Source organism: Pempheris klunzingeri, chromosome 22 (genome assembly GCF_042242105.1).
Source record: "Pempheris klunzingeri isolate RE-2024b chromosome 22, fPemKlu1.hap1, whole genome shotgun sequence".
Lineage (NCBI taxonomy): Eukaryota > Metazoa > Chordata > Actinopteri > Acropomatiformes > Pempheridae > Pempheris > Pempheris klunzingeri.
In genome coordinates, this window is record NC_092033.1 from 10691800 (window position 1) to 10710813 (window position 19014).

Below are 19014 nucleotides of genomic sequence, written 5' to 3' on the forward strand. Positions count from 1 at the left end.
ACCAGATGTCACAGTAAGGGTGGCTGCCAGCTGAATCACTGCTTATTGCCTTCAACTCCAACTCTCTGCGTCCTTCTCTTCTTTTCCTTTCTTCTTTACTCTCTTCACTCCCTCTCCCTGTCTCCTTTTTCCTGCTCCCTCTCTCCTCTTTTTTTTTCTTCCACCCTTCTCCATTTCCAGCTGTTTTTGGAGCAGGCAGCGAGAGCGAGGCAAGTTCTCCACCAATTGTTTCGGTCCTGAGAGGAGCTCGGCGGTCGGACCCCTCCCTCCTATCTCTCTCCCCTCTCTCTCCTCTGTCTCTCTTCCTCTCTCGCCCTCTCTCTCTCTCTCTCTCCTCCCCTTGTTGTGACAGAGCACACCTGCTTGATCTTGGCTACACGCGCTCCGAGTCCAATTACCCCATAGGCCCTCACAGCCACTTCACAGTCTCATCCCCCCCACTCGACTGGATTTTTGGGAGTCAAGCTCATCTCGCCCACTTCTACTCTTTGCCTTGCTTCTACTGAGAACAGGTAGGTTAATCCCTCAACTTTGAAACTGGAGAAAAGTAACATTGGGTGAAGTGAGGATAAGGAGTTGGGTTTCATTGTGAACTAACTTTTGATAGTCTTTAATAGTTTTTAATAGTCTTTAAAGAATGGCTTGCTTTTTCCTGAATTGTGACTTTTTGCATAGATGGAAGCGTGGCAAATCATATTATTCATGATTTAAAAGTCATATAATTTGCTGATGATATTGTTTTATTAAGATAAGATTACTGCTTTTTCCTTTTGGTTTGTTTGTTCATTTATCTATATTTGCAGTTACATTTGAGCATATGTGTGTCTTTCTGTTGTTTTATTCACTTCTTCATGCATTCATTTGTATATTCCGGATATATTGGCAGGTCTTGTTCCCACAGCTCTCTTGGCTTTGTGATGAGAGCCCTTAATCATTTCCATTCCAGTCTGCACACAGCTCAGGGGAAAGACCAGCGGCTAGGAAAGGGGGTGTGGTAGCGCAGTTGATGCTGGTACCTCACCCCTCTGCCAAATAAACCAATTCTTCTGGCCCATCATTTATCTCCAAAGTATCCGCCACTGAATGCCATGTGATGTTTTCAGCACTTTCTCAGTTTACAATTTCAGCTCGCTGTTTTTTGCTTTTTGTGGCAACTGACCAAGTGTTTTGACACTTGTTTGTTGATTGTTGAGATGTAACCCATATGGAAGTCCATTCCTCAAGCTAGTTTTGTGAGTGTGTTAGTTTGATACATGCCAAGTGTATTAGATCTGTAATTCCTATGTAAAAACAAGGGGCTGAGCGAGGGGAAGGCAGGAAATTTAGATGTTCTGCTTAAGCTGTTTGTTTCTTATTTCATTTCTTTTGCTAACGTCAGTGGAAAAGATAATGATCTGATGCATTATTTGTCCCATTTCTCTCTTTGTTCAGCTTTCTTTCATTCTTTTCTCCTTTTTTCTCTTCCCTGTGGCATTTGGCCAGTCTACAAACAAATGAGGGGAAAAAAAGCTGAAACAACAATGAAGATTTCTTTGTGTTGATTCAGCCCATTATTGCTTGTCAAGACCTTGATTTGGAAAAGTTGTTCTGCTGCTTCTCACACTTTCCATTTCAGTAGTTCACTTGAGACTGCAACCAGACCATTTTAACCCCAATCTCTTATCTGTCTGCTCTGCAGCTCTGTTTCTTCTCAATATGAACCTTCCCTGCCCACTGTGGCATTCGCTGCTGTGTTTTCACAGGAGCAGAACAGGACCCAAATTGCTAGGAGCAACTTAAAGTAAGAGGCTTTGAAGAGGAGATGAAAAAAAGCTGTACCTGGCAACGCACAGTGCCATTAATCCCGTAATGGTACAGCTTCCTCTATCAAAGAGAGGTCTGAAGGCTTCCCGGCAAGCCACCACACAACTCTCTGCTAACTCATTACATCCTTTTTGCCAGCAAGGAAAAAACCTAATAAAGCTCAGCTGCACTGAATTGCATTGAAAGTGCATTCAGTGAAACTGAACAAGGGAAAAACAGACAAACAAAATAGAATGAAAAGTGGGACTTAGATTAGAATAGAGCCTAAAAATGGCACAAACACTCTACTAAAATACACTCAGCAATAAAAACCACTTTACCAGATCATACTTTTGAGTTTTTTTGAGTATGTCGAGCAGATGTTTAACATTTGAACCAGGAATGAGTGAACAGAAGATTTGGAGGAGACAAGGCCCAGAATTACACTCAGGGGCTGCATTTTTTTTCCATCTGGACTTCAACTCTCTAGGTCAAAAAGAGCAAAAGAACAATGGAATTGACTGGACATCAGCCATGAAGGGTTTTTCCCCCCCTTTGCTCACTGGAATATCAGAAAGTTCCACATGTCAGTCTTTCTGGCCAAAATTTTAAGGGTCAGACAGAGAAAGAAAATACCAGAAGAAGCTGAGGAAGGAAGGATGGAGCACAAAAGGGAGGAGGAGATGGAAAGAGAAGAAAGGGAGAGAAGGTTGGGCAGTTCGTCCACGTCTGTGCAGCGCAGACTGTTGATAATGGGACTGAGGTTGATGGCAGGCCGACAGCTCTTCTCATGGAACAGCTGAAATGTGGTTTAACCACTCGCTGGCTTTCTCATGCTATGGCTCCAGACACCAAGCATGCTTTAGAGACCCTAAAATGATCTTTCAATAACAGTTACAGCTTTGACACTTTATTTTTTTCTCTGCTCTAAGACATCATATCGATTGTTGTGGTCAAAAGAGTGTCTGGGGCATTCTTGAAGCCAAAAATGCATTGAAGCCATGCAGACATAAATGGGAGCATGGATGGCTATTTTCCAGAGAAGACTGATTTGGTTAACTCCTATTACAAGAATGTTTTGGCTCTGAAATTGTTTGTTGGCCGTGTCTTTGCATATTTTCACATACACGTTCTCACTCAAAAAATCCCCCGATATATCAGCAATTTGTTGATGACCACCAACTCCTCACATCACTGCCAAAGGAAGGAGCTCATAAAACAACTCGTTTTCTTAGCGTTATTGATCATGCCTATGCGTCCGAGCATATGTGTTTATATAACCACGTGGGAGGGGAGCTCACATTCATTTGCTGATGGGTTAAAAGGGCCACACGTGTTTTAAACGTCCTGTGGCCTTGTAAATACCTTCCAGTGATTCATTGCTGACAGACGCTCTGTAGAAGCAGTCCTGTGGAGAGTTAGAGGGGAGGAGAGATGTAGTGTACAAGGGTGGAGGACAGAATGGTAGTTGGTGTCTGCTTTAGATTGTTTCCTTTATTACAGCATGGTTTGATTTGATAAAATCAAGACACCATAGTACTTAATGCTCATTTCATGCTGCAGAAGTTTCAGTGAAAGATTTATTGAGGTTGGTTGATGTGGTAATTGTTCCACGGGAATCTAATTGATTTTCTGAAGTTGAAAGTTTCAATGAGAGGCAGCGACAAAGACGAGAAAGTGACAAAGCAAAAGGAGGGAAAATTACTTTACTCCCTCATGCGAGCTCTGCTTCCTGTCTGGGAATCATTAGTAATGCTGGGGCCAGACTTAGGGGAGAGTGGAGGGAGGGAAGAGAGAGATGAGACAAAAGAGGGACACAGGAGAATTGACAAGGATGCCGCCGCCACAGGAAATGTCAACCTCCACCCCTTTTTTCTTGGTCGGACATGGGATGATGAATCGCAGGTTTCAGAGACACGAGAGAGGAAGATAGAGATGGTTAGTGTACCATTTACCGCATGTCCTTTTCTGGGATTGTAAATCTTTTAAAAACACAGGCTGAACTTTCGTAAACCTGCCTGTGCTTTTCACTTTTTAGTATATCTTATTTATATCCACCGTAGTTCCATGAGCAGTAAGTCAGCAGGCATCTGCCATTCAAAACCCTTTTCAAACTCTTTGGAAGCCCTTGAACCATAATTACAGTGTAATGACTTATATTGTAGATTAGCAGAAGAACATTCATGAGATTTGTTCACTAGTACATGAACATGCTCACCCAAAGTTTCACAAAAGTCACAATGAAACTCAACATTGCTTTTTCAAAATTATGTCAAAAATAAAAATGGCAAAATTTATGAGACCTCCCCCTAAAATGTTCTAGATTACCTCTTTTGTTGTCTTTATGTTTCAAATTTTGCATTTGTGTGAAGTTTTTTTTACAGTGACAGTCTTTCTTGCATGATTCCTAAAAGTGTATTAGTGGCACAAACCATTTTTGTGCCACATTTAGACTGATTAGTGTCAGTCCACTACTTGGGAATAAAGGCTGTCCCATTTTTATCCTGTAAGTTGGCATACAGCTCTACCACGACGTGATACTGGCCACGTCCCTGCATGTAGCCACGCTGAACATTGTGAGGAGGAGTTTAGATAGGATACTTAACAATGCAAATAATTCAGATTGTTGACTTGACACTTAACCATCACCCAAATGTTAAAACCATTAAAAAAAAGAATGCCATATGGTCTGTCTACACTAATTATCAAAAACAACTGCAGATGCAAAAAGCAAAAGAAATACAGCAAAGTTTCATCTCACCAATCTATCAGTTTCAGGAAATGGTCATAAAAAGTCAGATCATGTTCTGTAAGCTTCTGGGGACTCAAATGAAACTTTGTAAAATCAAGGCTTGGTGTCCAGCTCGGTGTCATCACTAGGACTCATCTTTGAAGTGGAAATGATGAGGGGAATACCCCTTTATCTCATAACAGCAAGTTGTATCTTCTTTGAGAGGATTAGAAATGCTGATACTGGTGAGTTTGCATGGTCAAGTCATGTTCCAGCATGCTCTGCTGGGGGGGGGGGGGGGTATCCTCTTAGAGCAGGCCATCCTGCAGGGTCTGTGGACACATCTGAGCAGACTAATGAAAAAAACTACTGCCTGGGGCACAGCAGGCTGTCTCATGCATCATCCTCAGAGGTTCAGCCCAGCTGGGAAAGCTGGGAAAAACCTTGAATTTCAACTTTGAAAAAAAAGATTTCATTGGACCATAATTCCTTGTTTTGATTTCAGTGTTCACAGACAGATCTTGGTTGATCATATCCCCAGCATTCTAGCATTCTAATGCTGAAGCATAGCAATAAATCCTCTCAATGTACAACCCTCCATCTCCAAGATATTGTGTAGTTGTGGTCACAAATTGTTGCTTAATGTCCCAAACTATAATCCCCGAAAATCTCTTATATTCCTTTTTCCTGGTTTCATTTCAAAATCTTGTTTTAGTTTCATCATCAACAACTGATGTGCTTGCTTGTGACTCACAAAGTAGCAGTAATTCTTGTCTCTAGCAGTAATGTTGAAACCATTAAATGCTCGTAGAGCTTAGTTTTAGGCCAACCTCTCTTTGTCTCCCTCTTTTTGCCTGTCTGGCTCACATTAAAAGCTGCTGAGACATTTATGGACAAAGGGTGATGGATTAATGGCAGGACACATGGTGGGCCGTCTGAAATTTGGCACCAATGCACATGTGCATGTATATCTGTTTATGTGCTTGTGGCCATGGGTCAGAGCAGGGAGATAAGGTTCATTAATCAGTAGTGAAACCTCTGTTCTTTTGTGAGCTTTGCCGTTCATTGAAACAGAACTGGTACACTGACTTTGTAGATCATTCTGAACGTTCCTGCCTGCAAGATGTGCCAGATGTGAGAAGTTCATGACACTAGCGCCTAAGTGATAAACTTACTTCCACATACTTTCCAGTATCGGCAATTAATGTATCATCACACATCTAACAAGCAAGTCGGATAAAACATGCCCATCAAAAAGTATCTACAGGCACTACTTGACCCAGGAGTGCTTTACGTCTCTAAATCCAAAACGACTGCATAACGCTGCTGCCAAGTCTACAACAAGGTTTTCGTTGGATTGGCTTTTCAGCTGGGCTTAGATAAGAAAGCGTGACACAGCCAAGATTACTCAGTCTGTCGAGAAGACTGGAACAACGTGTCCTCTGGATCTACTGTATGTTCAGACTCCTCAGCTCTTTGTTTCAGCGCCTCCCGCTACAGTGAGTGCTCCATGTTTCCAAGTCAGACAAAATGGCAAAAGTTCTGCATGGAAAACTGCATCTAGACATCAAACACTGCGTGACACAATTCCATGCTCTAAGTGCAGACTTATGAAATCACCCTTTTTGAGTGATTTTCAGGTTTTTCCGCTTCATAGCAACAGAACAAGAGTAAAATTGAAACATGAAGAGGCAGAACTATCCCATCCAACACAACTCCCCTTTGAATGGAAGTGATTTCAAGCTTGGCCATACTGTATGCAAGCACTGTAACCACTGGACTGAAGCTGTACAGTGTGTCACAGTGGTGGCTCTTTTGTGGACGGGGACTATAATCACTGCTTGAGTTGAAAGTTCCTCTGAACCCTGATCTCATGACCTGATGTAACCCTAACCTGCCCTTACGCTACATCAGCACATCTCTTTCTCTTGCTTGCTGTCACAAAGACACAGACTATTGAAAACCTTTGAAAGATTTTAATCTGTGCATTTATTACTTAATACATAAATTACTGCTTTACTCACACCTAAAAACATGCAAATATACACTCAAATAAAAGACGGTAAACACAGTTACAGCACATAATCATCAGGCACATGCACATAGACCATATAAACCATCCCAGAGTCACTTTCAGATCAGGCCAACAAATGGTTTTGGGTTAGTTTCATCATCCTGGTCATGATGTTCAGGTCAAGGTCCGCTGCATAGAAACTGCTCCCAAATCATTTGTTAGCAGCTGCGGCTCAAATCCGCCCTTCAATTATTGTGGCACCAAGAGGGAACTTCTGGCTATACACATGATAAGCAGATTGCTGGGTCTTTGGGAATCTGCATGCCTGTGTGTGTGTGTGTGTGTGTGTGTGTGTGTGTGTGTGTGTGTGTTGCTATGTAAAAGGTCAGGGAGTTTGTGTGGATCTCCACACTGTTTGAGTTGAGTCTGAGAGAGTATGTGTATGTGTCAACGGGGTTGCGGTTGTGTTTAGAAATAGACGAAAGCCTACGGAAGCAGGATTCTCCCAGTGACTCCACTGGTACAGTAGATCTGTGCTTCTTCATTGTATCACACTGATGATAAAGTACTTTAATGGCAAGCAAATAATCACTGTGTATTACTTTAAAAGCCAATGCCAATGTTGTTTCTTTCTTTGGTGCAAACACAAACAACACAGGCACATTGTATTAGGATGTCCAGCTTATTTCAAAGCAAAATTTCTAACAATGAACCATCAGCTACACATTGGTATACTGTTTAATCTCATTGCACAGTGATTCCCAAACCAGGAACTTCTCCAGTTGTACAGCGAAGCTTTGCCTTTTATTCCTTAGTAAACCTGCCACAACAGCTTGTCTCTTCTGACAAAGTAACTTTGTGTAATTTTCTTGCGCTAACCTCTGCTTTATCACCTTTCACCTTCTGCCTAAAACTGACCAGTTAAATGGCTTATTTTACCAACCTCACTAAATTGTTACACCCAAGTGTTTAACCCCGCCGCCTCTTGACCTCCACTTCTCACCTTTGCCCTTTGCCTCTTGGGACCTCAATCAGTGTCTCTCATTGTGTGTCTCTCTGCCTGTGGATTCACTGCACCATCTATTTTCTCCCTTCTCTTTGCCTACTTTCCCTCTGAATATTACAGTGAGTTAGAAAGAAGCAATTACACAGAGTGGGGCAGTTTCAAACCTAATCATACACGGACTATTTTGAAAGCATACCCACTCAAAGCTTTTGAACTGTGTCCTCTTGTCCTCCAGGCTCCCTGCTAGCAGCACCATGAGGTCAGCCTGTCTCTCTCTGCTCCTGGTCACGGCCTGCTGGGCTCTGCCCTTCCGTCAGACCGGCTTCCTAGACTTCATGATGGAGGATGAGGCAGGATCAGGCGACCCTGAAGTGACTATAGATGTAGGCCTCCCTGCTATGCCTGAAGGACCCAAGTGCCCCTTCAGATGCCAGTGCCACCTGCGTGTGATCCAGTGCTCCGACCTCGGTAAGACAGGACACCTCCCACTGATGGTTCATGTGGTATATGTATGTTCCCACACTCTTTCTCAACGTGTGTGGGATTCATTCTTTATCTCTATCTACATTCAATACCTATAATTGTGTGTTGAATGTGCAGCATTTCATTACTGGAAACAAAGCAAATAAAATTACTTAAACCCCATCTGAATATAACAGGGCTGGAATTCAGCTGACTATTAACAAATCAATCACTTTGCCCGTAAAATGTTAGAAGATATAGAAAAACACCCCTCACAGGTTCCTAGGCCCAAAGTGACATCCTCAAATTGCTTGCTTAAGAAATCAATTTCACAATGATATAAAACAGAGAATAGCATAGGTTTCAAGCAAGAATAACACTAATATTACAGCCTAAAAAATCTGTTTCGCAACTACAGTACATACATTAATGTGCTTTTAATCTTAAGAACCACAACTTCAAAAGCAGTAAAGACTACAAAGCGTCTTGTTCACGTCCATTTTCTTCTTTCATTCCTCCATTTGGTGTTCTGGCCTGGATTCCAAACAAATGAGCCCACTTTGATGGATCAGATGCTGAGGTCAGATTGGTGTCTGCAGTAGTTTTACTGTCATTTTATTGTGCTGACAATACCGTGATATTACTCTTTTTTAAGAGCAGAAAAAGTCACTGACTTTACAAGCCTGGCTGCCTCCACCATCCACCCAAACCCAAAGGGTCATTCGAGATGTATATAATGTTACGCATCATTGTGAAGTCCAGATAACATGACGTACTGTTGATACCTTAAATGCTCGCAGATGGCGTGAGCCTTATTTCACTTCCTGTAACATTACATACATTACATTTTGTTTTTTTTAATGGTGGTGGAGATTATAGGTTAGCCTGCCTCTTGGAAAGTCTGAGGAAATCCCAGTTTTAACAAGCTGAAATGTTCCCAAGCTTGTTTCTTAAGGTAAAGCTTACTCACTACAGTGGAAAGACTAGAATCTCTTAGTCAGCTTTTCAATTCAGAACAGTCACAACAATTTACTCAGTTGTCATCTTTGTTGTTTGGAGCTCATTCACTCTGTTTGTCTGATCTGATGTACAGCATATACAACAGCTTGAGTCATCTCACAAACGTAGTTATAGAAAAGTCCCTGACCTCATTTATTCTTGTATATTACATAAAAGTGCTTCAGTACACAGTTGGGTTTGATAGTTTTTTGGCTTTGCTTTTGTTTGGAAAAGAAGGGGCACTAGCTTCAAGGGGTGAGATGAAGGAGAAGGGGAGTGACACAGTTGGGCTAACTGGGAGGATGGAATAAAAAGAGGAGTGGACAGACAGAACCCACTCATAACCACAAGCAAGCTTAAGAGGGACAATGAAATAGAATAGAAATAGTTGGAGAGAGTGAGTGTTTAGGAGAAGACTGGTTCCATTACAGCAGTCCTCCAGCCGGGGCCCCAGTCAGCAGCAGCACTTTCCCCAGAGATGCAGCTCCACGGCTGGATTCTCAACTTCTGCATCAGCACAGCTCAGTCCAGAGCCTCCATCTGTTCCCCAGACCTGCTGGCATGCACGCCAACACACACTCGCACATTTAAACACACAGGATTAGAACTTATATGAATATATGTGGAAACAAACACACACACACAGGCCTGGACAAGACAGAAGAGTCTGCTTAACATCCCAAAGCACCCTTTTGCTTTTGTCAATGTGGATTTTTCTCTGTGAGTTTGCAGCTGGCAGGACGACAACTAAAACATTCAGTAGAGAAATTTTAGCCTGGGGTTAAAATTAGTTGTGATTATATTTGCCAACTTTGATAGAAGGAGTTCTTGTTTATCCATTGACTCACACAACTGTCTTATGTTCTTGGTTACACATATGAAGATTTACCTAATGGTTCAATCAGCAGAATCCCTAAATAAAAATATATCTGTAGTCATCTACACCTACATCTACCCACACCATATGACTTAACAAAAATATTCCCAATTTACTCAGTCCCATGACGTCAAAGGTCAAACACAGCCTTAAATGGTTAGAGGTGCTGACAATGAGTCAAGTCCTATCTAAAGCATTCATACACTTAGAGAGACTGAGAGACTTCCCTTTTTTTTTTGGCTTATTTCCTGCCAATCATCTGAAAAGGGAGAAGCTGACTGAAACATGACGTCAAAATAATTCATATGCACTAGTCAGTTCACGTTATTGTCATCATCACACTGATTATTATTCCAGTGCTAATCATTTTGTTTTCTATTACCAAGTATTTGCCTGAAAAGATGTAGTGTTGCAATACATTCGACAACTGAATGTCACTCAGTACTTCAAAAGATGACTCATTTTAAGATTTATTAGCGTAAAACATAATTTTCTCCACATTTTCTTTTGCAAGAAGCTCAAGAGCTGTGTTTGCCATGAGATAACTTATTCTCAGTCATCCAGGTTAACTCAACTCATCCATAGTTCCGTAGGAATCCGTAGTCTTCAAGTACTTTCAACGAGTCCAGTTCACTTTTGCTCAACTCCTAAGGAATAACTATGACCTGGATGACTGAGAATCTTCACAGACATGAGATAACTTAGCTTACTGTAAATGCACAAGGACATAAAACCTGGCTGAGAAACTGGTTTATGACATGTTTTTAATCAAATCTGAATGATCTGTAAAAGATCTAAAGGGCTAACATTTTGACATATGACACATATTGACATCTTTAATTTTATTAGACCAGTTTTAAACTTTCCAGCTTCCATTCCAGCTCTTTATTTTTGCATTTCCATTAAGTTGCGGTGCTCACAAGAAACAGATTCAACACTAAAGCAGCAGAGGCTGAGATAGTCTGACTTTTAGAGAAGAACAATAAAAAAGAATTCATGCGTAAGTATAGAGGTGTACAGTGTGGCACTGTAATGATGGAGGTGACCACAAACAGCTGTGATGGTTTGTGGGTCATCCGCTGCCGAGTTGGAAAAGCTGACAGAAAAGCAAACCTAGCTGGAAGTAATGTTTGGGTGAGCGGAACAGAAGTCGTCACAAGCTTTTAGGACAAAATGTGTCCAGACATACGTATGCAGGCTGGAGATACAGAGTGTAAGCTTCTTTGTTAAACAGTTTATTCTACGCCTCTTCTTCTGAAATGTAAACTGCCCATTATGAATGTATTTTTTGTGTTACCACGGATGCAGAAGAGCATACACTGTAACTCCCAGCTGTCTTTGCTCAGTTTAGAAACGGGCAGCTCAACCAAACAGTCTCTCACTACACATGCCATTTTCTGTGTCACATTAACCATGACGTGCTATGATAAAGTCCAAGCAAAATGATTTAGTGTGAGCTCAGTGTCCAGGTATGCACTGGCTTACTTACTCCAAAGGAAATTTGTTTTAAGGTCCATTTCCACCATGTGTGCCTCGGAGCATATCACACAGTTATTTGGTCCCTCTGGAATGTCACCATAAAACCCATTTTGCTCCAAGTCCCTATCCTTGAGACTTCATGTAGCATGCTACATTGACAAAGCAGACTTTTTTGTTTCAAAGTGTCGCTACTGTGAACTCAGTTAGTCTTTGCAGCTCATCCAGGTTTGATTATCTGTCTGTTTGTGCGTGTGCAGTCCATAAGAGTTCTTAAGAGCTTAAAACCCCTGAAAACTTCAAATCTAATGTACTTCTCCATATTCAACATTTCAGTTCAGAAAAAAGTTTACAGTGTAACACTCAAAAACTTAGCCAAACTGGTAAATAAGGACTGCGTTGGTGTGGTTTAATCAGACGTGACAGACAGCGCTAGCAACGTAAAAACAGGACCAAACAACTGTCATCAGATTTTGATATAGATGTTGCTTAACTCCGATTGGAAATGTGTGACATCACCCTTTTTACTTCAAATGAATGATTAAAGGACAAAAACACAAATATGGAGACATCTCAGAGGAACCAAAACCTCTCTAACTTTGGCAGGAAGTTTTCCAGGGCCTTTAACATACAATAGACCTACGCTAACAATGGCCATGGAGACGAGTAGGCAACTATATTGTAACAATTCGAGGTCAGAGTACCTCACAGTAACCGGAGCTGTCACCTCAAACTCAGTTTTCCATCATGCATCACTTTATTGCATTGTATTCTTTAACCCTCATAGCCTTTATGTAATTAAACAACTTATAATAACAAAAATCACCATCAGGTCTGCAGGCAGTTCCTGGGGACATCCCAGCCGACACCACCCTGCTGGACCTGCAGAACAACAAGATCACCGAGATCAAGGAGAATGACTTCAAGAACCTCAAAGGACTACATGTAAGATACTTCCATCTGTGTATTAGCATTTACTAATCAAAGATAGAAACAACTACCCATTCTTAAACACGGAGCATTCCTTCCACCTTCACCATCATTACACCACTCCCCCAGTCACCAGGTGCATGGAAACTATTCACCCGCAGGCCTTACACCCTCACGCCCTCAAACTCCTGTAGCTTTCTTGCTTGCAATAAATACTTCTGTATGACGGCCAGAGCTGTTTCCACCATAATGTAACTGGCTCCTCAAGGGAATGGACCACATACCTCACATCGCCCCGTGTCTGCTTACACGAGAGTGAAACAGCAGGAGTGAGATTCCTCTGAAAATGCATTAGGACTTAAACCAGAGTGGACTTGAACTTGGTCCTCCATCTTGACAGCACAGGCACCAGGGAGGAGTATCTTATAGCCGCTGAAATCCAAATGTCTTGTTCCTGTAGAATCTCAGTTGGGAAGGACACTTTTTTATATTTCCATGGTGCATTTATAGCAATGAATGTTTCACAATAAAAGCCACTGAGGTGTTAAGTTTCAAATAAAGTTAATATTCCATAATAAAAGAACTTTGGATACAGGAACAGTAATATTTAACACTAGTGTCTCATCTCCCTGGTGTTCTTCCTTCTAGGCTCTGATCCTGGTGAACAACAAGATCACTATCATCCATGCCAAGGCCCTCAGCCCTCTGACCAAGCTGCAGCGTCTCTACCTGTCTAAGAACATGCTAAAGGACATACCCGCCAATATGCCCAAGAGCCTGCAGGAGCTGCGCATCCACGAGAATGCGATCACGAAGATCAAAAAGGCCTCCTTCCAGGGCATGTCCCATGTCATCGTCATGGGTATGAACCATAAAAACACTGTGGGATTCGCTTAGAAGTGCAGATATTTATTTGGATAGTCCAGCAGTTTGAAGAAGTATGCCAGTGGCTTGCAGATGGTTATAGTTCAGCGGGAATGATGAAAATATTTAGCTGGAGTGAAACCAGTGTTTAAATTTAACATGTCCACAGTCTGTGCTGAGTTTTCTAGTATTGGAATATGCGTATAGAATTTAGATTTTGAAAATTATATTCTCTTCTGGCCTATGTTAAATGTTTAAAATTGGTCGGATTATTTCAGAATTTAGTGTAATATACAACTCTACATACCCACTTGAATGTTGAAAATAAATGTGTGAAAACACAACCTGCCTTCACAGGCCATCACTTAACAGCAGAACAAAATTCTATGTATTGCTCAAGTAGGTCATTGAATCTTAATTTGGAAAGAAAGGAAAATTTTGCTCTATGGCATTTCACTGTTGAAATTTACATGTCGCAGTCTGAAGTGACTGTGGCAGCCTGTTCATACCTGATTACACAGCATATGTTTTGTTTTGTTTTTCACAAAGGAATCACTAGTTATTTGCCCCTCATCCTCCTTCTGCTCCCCTCGTCACTTTGACAACACATCTCTCACTTGTGAACCTTCCTGTTCCACACATTTTAATAGTGTCATTGCTCAACTCAAGCATTAAAATGTGGATTCAATCCCTTACAGTGCAATGATATGAAAATTGTGTTCTGTGACAAATCAGGGAATCTGGCGAGGAGAAACACAAGCTATCCTCTTGCCCAACACTTTGTTTATCCATGACTCAGCCCAATGTTCCCGTAACACACCCGCAGAGGAATTAGCTAATCGTGATCCATTACTGCTGTTCTCTCTTTCGTTCTTCTCCTTCTTTCTGTGATCTCAATTGTTTTTCATTCATTTTTTTATTGCCAGAGCTCGGGTCCAACCCTCTGAAGAGCGCAGGAATCGACGCGGGCGCTTTTGCTGACCTGAAAAGGGTCTCCTACATCCGTATTGCAGACACTAACATTACAGAAATCCCCAAAGGTAAAGCTCTAATATCTGTTTCCACAAATAATTCCTAAAGAGGGGAATTGGGTTCAATCCTAGTTGTATACACCCTGGTTCAGCCAAAAACAACCATTCTCTGTCAAAAGAATGCATGATTTAAGCAACACAATGGGCTCAATGTGGGAAAAAAAGCATAAAAACTGTACTGCACAGTAATTCAAAACTAGCCTATCTCAGGGTGGGAACATGTCTGGTGTATTTAGTACAATAGTAGATGGAATAAGGATCCTTTGGATTTAATAGACTTTGAAACAGCCGATCTATGACAATATATCTGCTCATTTTGAGCTAAAATTGAATGTAAAACTGGCTTCATGTCTATACAAGCGTGTATAGTGGTGTAACTTAAACCATTGCCTTGCTCATGATGGTACTCCTTGTGTTGTGGGTTGCCAGGTCTGCCCAGCTCTCTCTCTGAGCTCCACCTGGATGGAAACAAGATCACCAAAGTGACTGCTGGCAGCCTCCAGGGCCTGAAGAACCTGGCCAAGTAGGAAGAATTATGATTCTACTGAACCTTATCATTTCTTCTTGACTTTAACTTTTAAAGCAGCATGAATAATGTCACAGCTGTATCAGTCTTTTTCTGTTTAGGTTAACTCACAGTCTATCATGTCGTCTCATGTTTTCATTTTCTGGTTTATTAGCTTTACTTGGAATGCTAGGTTCAGGAATGCTCGGGGTTTTTTGCACGCCAGAATTAAATGACATTTTACCAACAACCTAAACAGTAGTTTTTGGATAATCAAAATAACAGGTTTACTTGTAAAATTTGGACACACAGTGTTTATAAGATCACCGCTCAGATCGTGCATTCCGAACTAGAACAAAGAGAGCTTTGATGCAGCATAAGTAGCTCATGTTGGAGAGGATGTGAGTGAAGGATGGGTTTTATTTTCCATTCACTCATAATTAAGGACTATACTGGCAAAGCGATGGCCTCAATGACAGGTGTAGATTCTTTTCGGTATCCTCATTTTCTCAGCTCTTTTTTTTCTTTTTTGCTCTATTACCAGCTAATGAGTTTGGCAGCTGGAAGCAAACTCCTTTGGTCCTTGCTCTTTTACACATTTCCATGTCTCCTCTACTTTTCTGATTTTTCCTGCAGGCTGGGTCTGAGCTATAATGAGATCAGCTCTGTGGAAAATGGCACACTGGCTAACATCCCCCACCTGCGAGAGCTGCACCTCGACAACAACGCCCTGACCGGTGTACCCCCTGGCCTGGCGGACCACAAGTACATCCAGGTACATGCTGGTTTGGTGACAATTATAATGACAGCGCTTGTGCATCTTGGTGTTATTAATCCAGGTTTGAATAAACAACATGGAAGATTGTTTTTGTAACCATTTAGTTCCAGTAAATTGACTCTGCTGGAGCAAACAGGTATGTTTCTCATTTTCTTACAGTGTGATCACACACACAGGTCATTTTGTCTGATCTAAACCATACTGGAAAAGTTTACTTCGTTGGATTTATGCATTCGGTTTGTTTAGGTTCACACTGCCCGATTATAAGTTAACCAAGCCTTCCATAACAACAGTCACATGGATTCATTTAGTTTATTTACTGAGTAAAGTGTTGGTAGCCTGTCAGAGTATTATGTTACAGATTTTAGCTGTAGGGGGGAAGTGTAAACAGACCTGATTCCAGGCTCTTAAACTTTAGCTTGGCTTCACTTTATGTCATCATCTCAATTAGGCTCCTGGAGCCTGAGTAACTGCTTCATCAATCCCATCCCCATGAAACCTTTTTGAGGTCATTTCCTGTAGTTGGTGAGGATTATATTTTAACTCCTAATGAACCACTGTGCTGTACACCTGTCAGTGGAAAATAAGTAGAACTTCATAAAGATGTTAGTACTGAAAGCAGGTGCTCAGGTGGGTTTTTATTTCAGTAACTACATACCCAGAGGGACTTAATGAGGTGTTTAGTTTCACATTTATCTGTAGCTCTTTTTGCATGTAATTACATTGTAAACAATTATAACTCATTATGACTCCTCTCCATGTGTAGTGTGCTGCTTCTGGATTTGGAATCTGTAGTTAGCATTATATTGTCTGTCCCAGTGAGTCTGAGGCTCTTCCCTCCTTTTGCCCTTATTTCTAGGACCTTCTCATCCCCATTAGTGCTGCATGATGAATGCTGACGAGCACTGATTGTTTTGAGTCCCTCTTATGTTCATATGCTTTTTTTTTATGTACTTCTGTTTTTGTACACATGTAAAAACATGCTTGTTCTCAAGCATGAAGTATCATTGAGTCTTTGTTGCTTCCTGCTTTTACATACAGGAAGTCATTTTCCCAATGTTTATAGTTTAACACTCGAAAGAGAAAAGAAAAAGTCTATTCGGCTATCTTGAGGAGTAATTATTATAAGGATGACTTGTTATCTTCATTTTGGAAATTACGCAATTATTGCCATGCACATCCCACTCAGTGACCAAAGATTGCCATTACTTAAATCCCTTCTCTAGGTGGTCTACCTCCATGCCAACAAGATTGCTGCTGTTGGAACAGGCGACTTCTGTCCTCCTGACCTGAACTACAAGAAGGCCATGTACTCTGGCATCAGCCTGTTCAGCAACCCTGTGCCCTACTGGGAAGTTCAGCCGATCACCTTCCGCTGCGTCTTCGACCGCTCCGCCATCCAGCTCGGCAACTACAGGAAGAAGTAGAGCGTCCCGCGCGCCTCATGGAGGAAGTGTGTGTTTGTAAATGAGTGTGTGAAAGTTTTGTAAGCGTGCGTGTTTGACCACAGGCCCACAACACTGACCCCTCCCAACACTGCCTCCCCACAAACAACAATGTCATTAATCCACGCACTCATTTCAAAATTTTAGTGGACATGGACCTCAAACACAACATATCATATTCATTATTTAGCTTCAAGGTCGGTGCAACAGTAGTACACACAGCTTACAGCAAAAACCAGCATACTGTGGTGATGCTCTCACACACAGCACATCATTCATAGACGCAGTAAAGCATAAACATTGCAAATGTGTTCTCACATATATGCTGTAACACTTCAATGTGCATAATATGTGCAACTCCTTCAGTGAACGTATTGAAATTCAGAGGTGGATCCCTTACCAAAAAGATTTGAAATCTCACTCAGTGGAAAATGTGATAAATCCCAGTTAGATAATCTTCCTCGACCTCTAGCCATTGTATGAATTATAAGAGAGCTGGCCTGTAGAGCAGGCAGCAAGGGGTTAACATGTGTTTGATCATACCTTTAACAACCGGTATACTAGAATGTACTAGATATTACCTGTGTACTAGGAATAGCATTCAGAGTGCAACATTACCGTGCTGCACTCCCTGAAAGAACTCTGAGTTTCTATTTGTATTGTGCTCAATTCAAGTAGAGATAAAAGCAACCGTGACTTCTATCACATTGTGATTTCTTGTGCTTACTTCAGTGTTGATTTAGTTCTGGGTGTTTTTACACATTTTCTTCATCACATTCCATCCCTTGTTCCTCTCCTAGTGTGTGTTGTTCCATATAAAAAACAAGGTGAAAATAGCTTCTAAAAAATGTAGAATAAACCATATTATTTTAAACAGAAGCCATTCCCAAAGATTTATATGCATGCTCTTATGTTTTTTTTTTCCTTTCAACTTGAACCTGGTGCTTTCTGGAAACTCTTGTTAATGCCTGTATGTATTTCTCTCCATGTTTCCCTGCCCTTTATTTCCTTTTTTAGAGTCAAGAAAAATTGGAGGGTGCATGTGGGCTGGTATGCCCACTGCAACCATGTTGGTGTGAATGTTGTATGTATAGACGCTGTATATAAATGCTGTATAAAAACCTCTCATTGCTTAAAGGCACAAGCACTTACCATAGCTCAGACTTAATATATCAGCAAAGGTGTTCTTCTTTTTTTCCGGAGCAGGGGCTCCAGCTAAGGTGTCCTAAACAAAATAAAAATACTAATGGAAAAAGTAGCTGTTTTTGATGGATGTAATGACCAGAACTTGCGTTAGTTATCAGTGATGTGCTCGCGGTCACTGGATGGTGCTGCAACAACTGCAGCAAAAATACAAAAAGGGCAGCAGCTTCCTGGTAGACAAGGCCAAGAGGAGGTACAGGTAAAACGTACAGAGAAATAGGTGAGACACTTACACCAATAGGTATACACAGAGAATACACATTAGCAGGCAGTACTTCAGGAACATATTAATGATAGAAAACTGGTTTTCGGATTTTCACTTTTATCAGACACTTTATGAGGTTTCTGTCAACAAAGAGCAGCATCTTGTCATCTGGTTACAATATGACACATTACAGATGTTACAACACACCATCGACACTGCACTCCTGTCAAAGAGTAAATATGAGTCCAAAGTGACAAAAAAAATTATAATATAGGGGCAATTTATCAAGTTAATTCACTCAGGATATGAATTCCATCAACCCATAAGTATCAGTCTTATAGGAACAGATGTGTCTTATCTTCCTTTTGGGCTTCAATTAAAACAGCATTGTAAATTAAATCAATGTCAATGTTCTGCTATTGACCCAAGTTTTTCAAACTGCACTGAAAAAGTAGCTTTTTTAACCATTCATTTTGTCCCACTGAGCCTCTGAGAACTATTTTTCATAAAAGGTTGACAAACAGTACTTGTTCCATGTGCAGTTTCCCATCTATTTTCTATAATCCCTTATCCTGTGCCGGGCTCAGGGGGGCTAGAGCTATTCCCAGCATGTATTGGCTTCGAGTCGGGGTACACTCCATCACAAGATGTACTGTGTACGTTTACAGGACATATATGCATCTCTATATACAAATAGACAGACAAC

General features: G+C 41.2%; 1 protein-coding gene across 1 annotated transcript; it reads left to right on the forward strand.

Moving 5' to 3' along the window:
• Positions 1-247: 247 nt before the first annotated feature.
• dcn (decorin) lies at positions 248-18158 on the forward strand. Its single transcript, XM_070853630.1, has 8 exons — positions 248-512; positions 7769-8001; positions 12180-12292; positions 12926-13139; positions 14068-14181; positions 14602-14695; positions 15314-15452; positions 16682-18158. Exons 2-8 carry the CDS (start codon positions 7788-7790, stop codon positions 16880-16882), a joined length of 1089 nt encoding a protein of 362 aa, XP_070709731.1. The 5' UTR covers positions 248-512; positions 7769-7787; the 3' UTR covers positions 16883-18158.
• The last annotated feature ends 856 nt before the right edge of the window (positions 18159-19014 follow it).

What these genes read in the sequence shown, in the direction of transcription:
- dcn (XM_070853630.1), top strand. Translation starts at nt 7,788, where the DNA reads ATGAGGTCAGCCTGTCTCTCTCTGCTCCTGGTCACGGCCTGCTGGGCT. An exon ending in AGAACCTCAAAGGACTACAT is followed by an intron (nt 12,293 to 12,925) that starts GTAAGATACTTC and finishes TCTTCCTTCTAG; the next exon opens with GCTCTGATCCTGGTGAACAA. An exon ending in CGGACCACAAGTACATCCAG is followed by an intron (nt 15,453 to 16,681) that starts GTACATGCTGGT and finishes TCCCTTCTCTAG; the next exon opens with GTGGTCTACCTCCATGCCAA.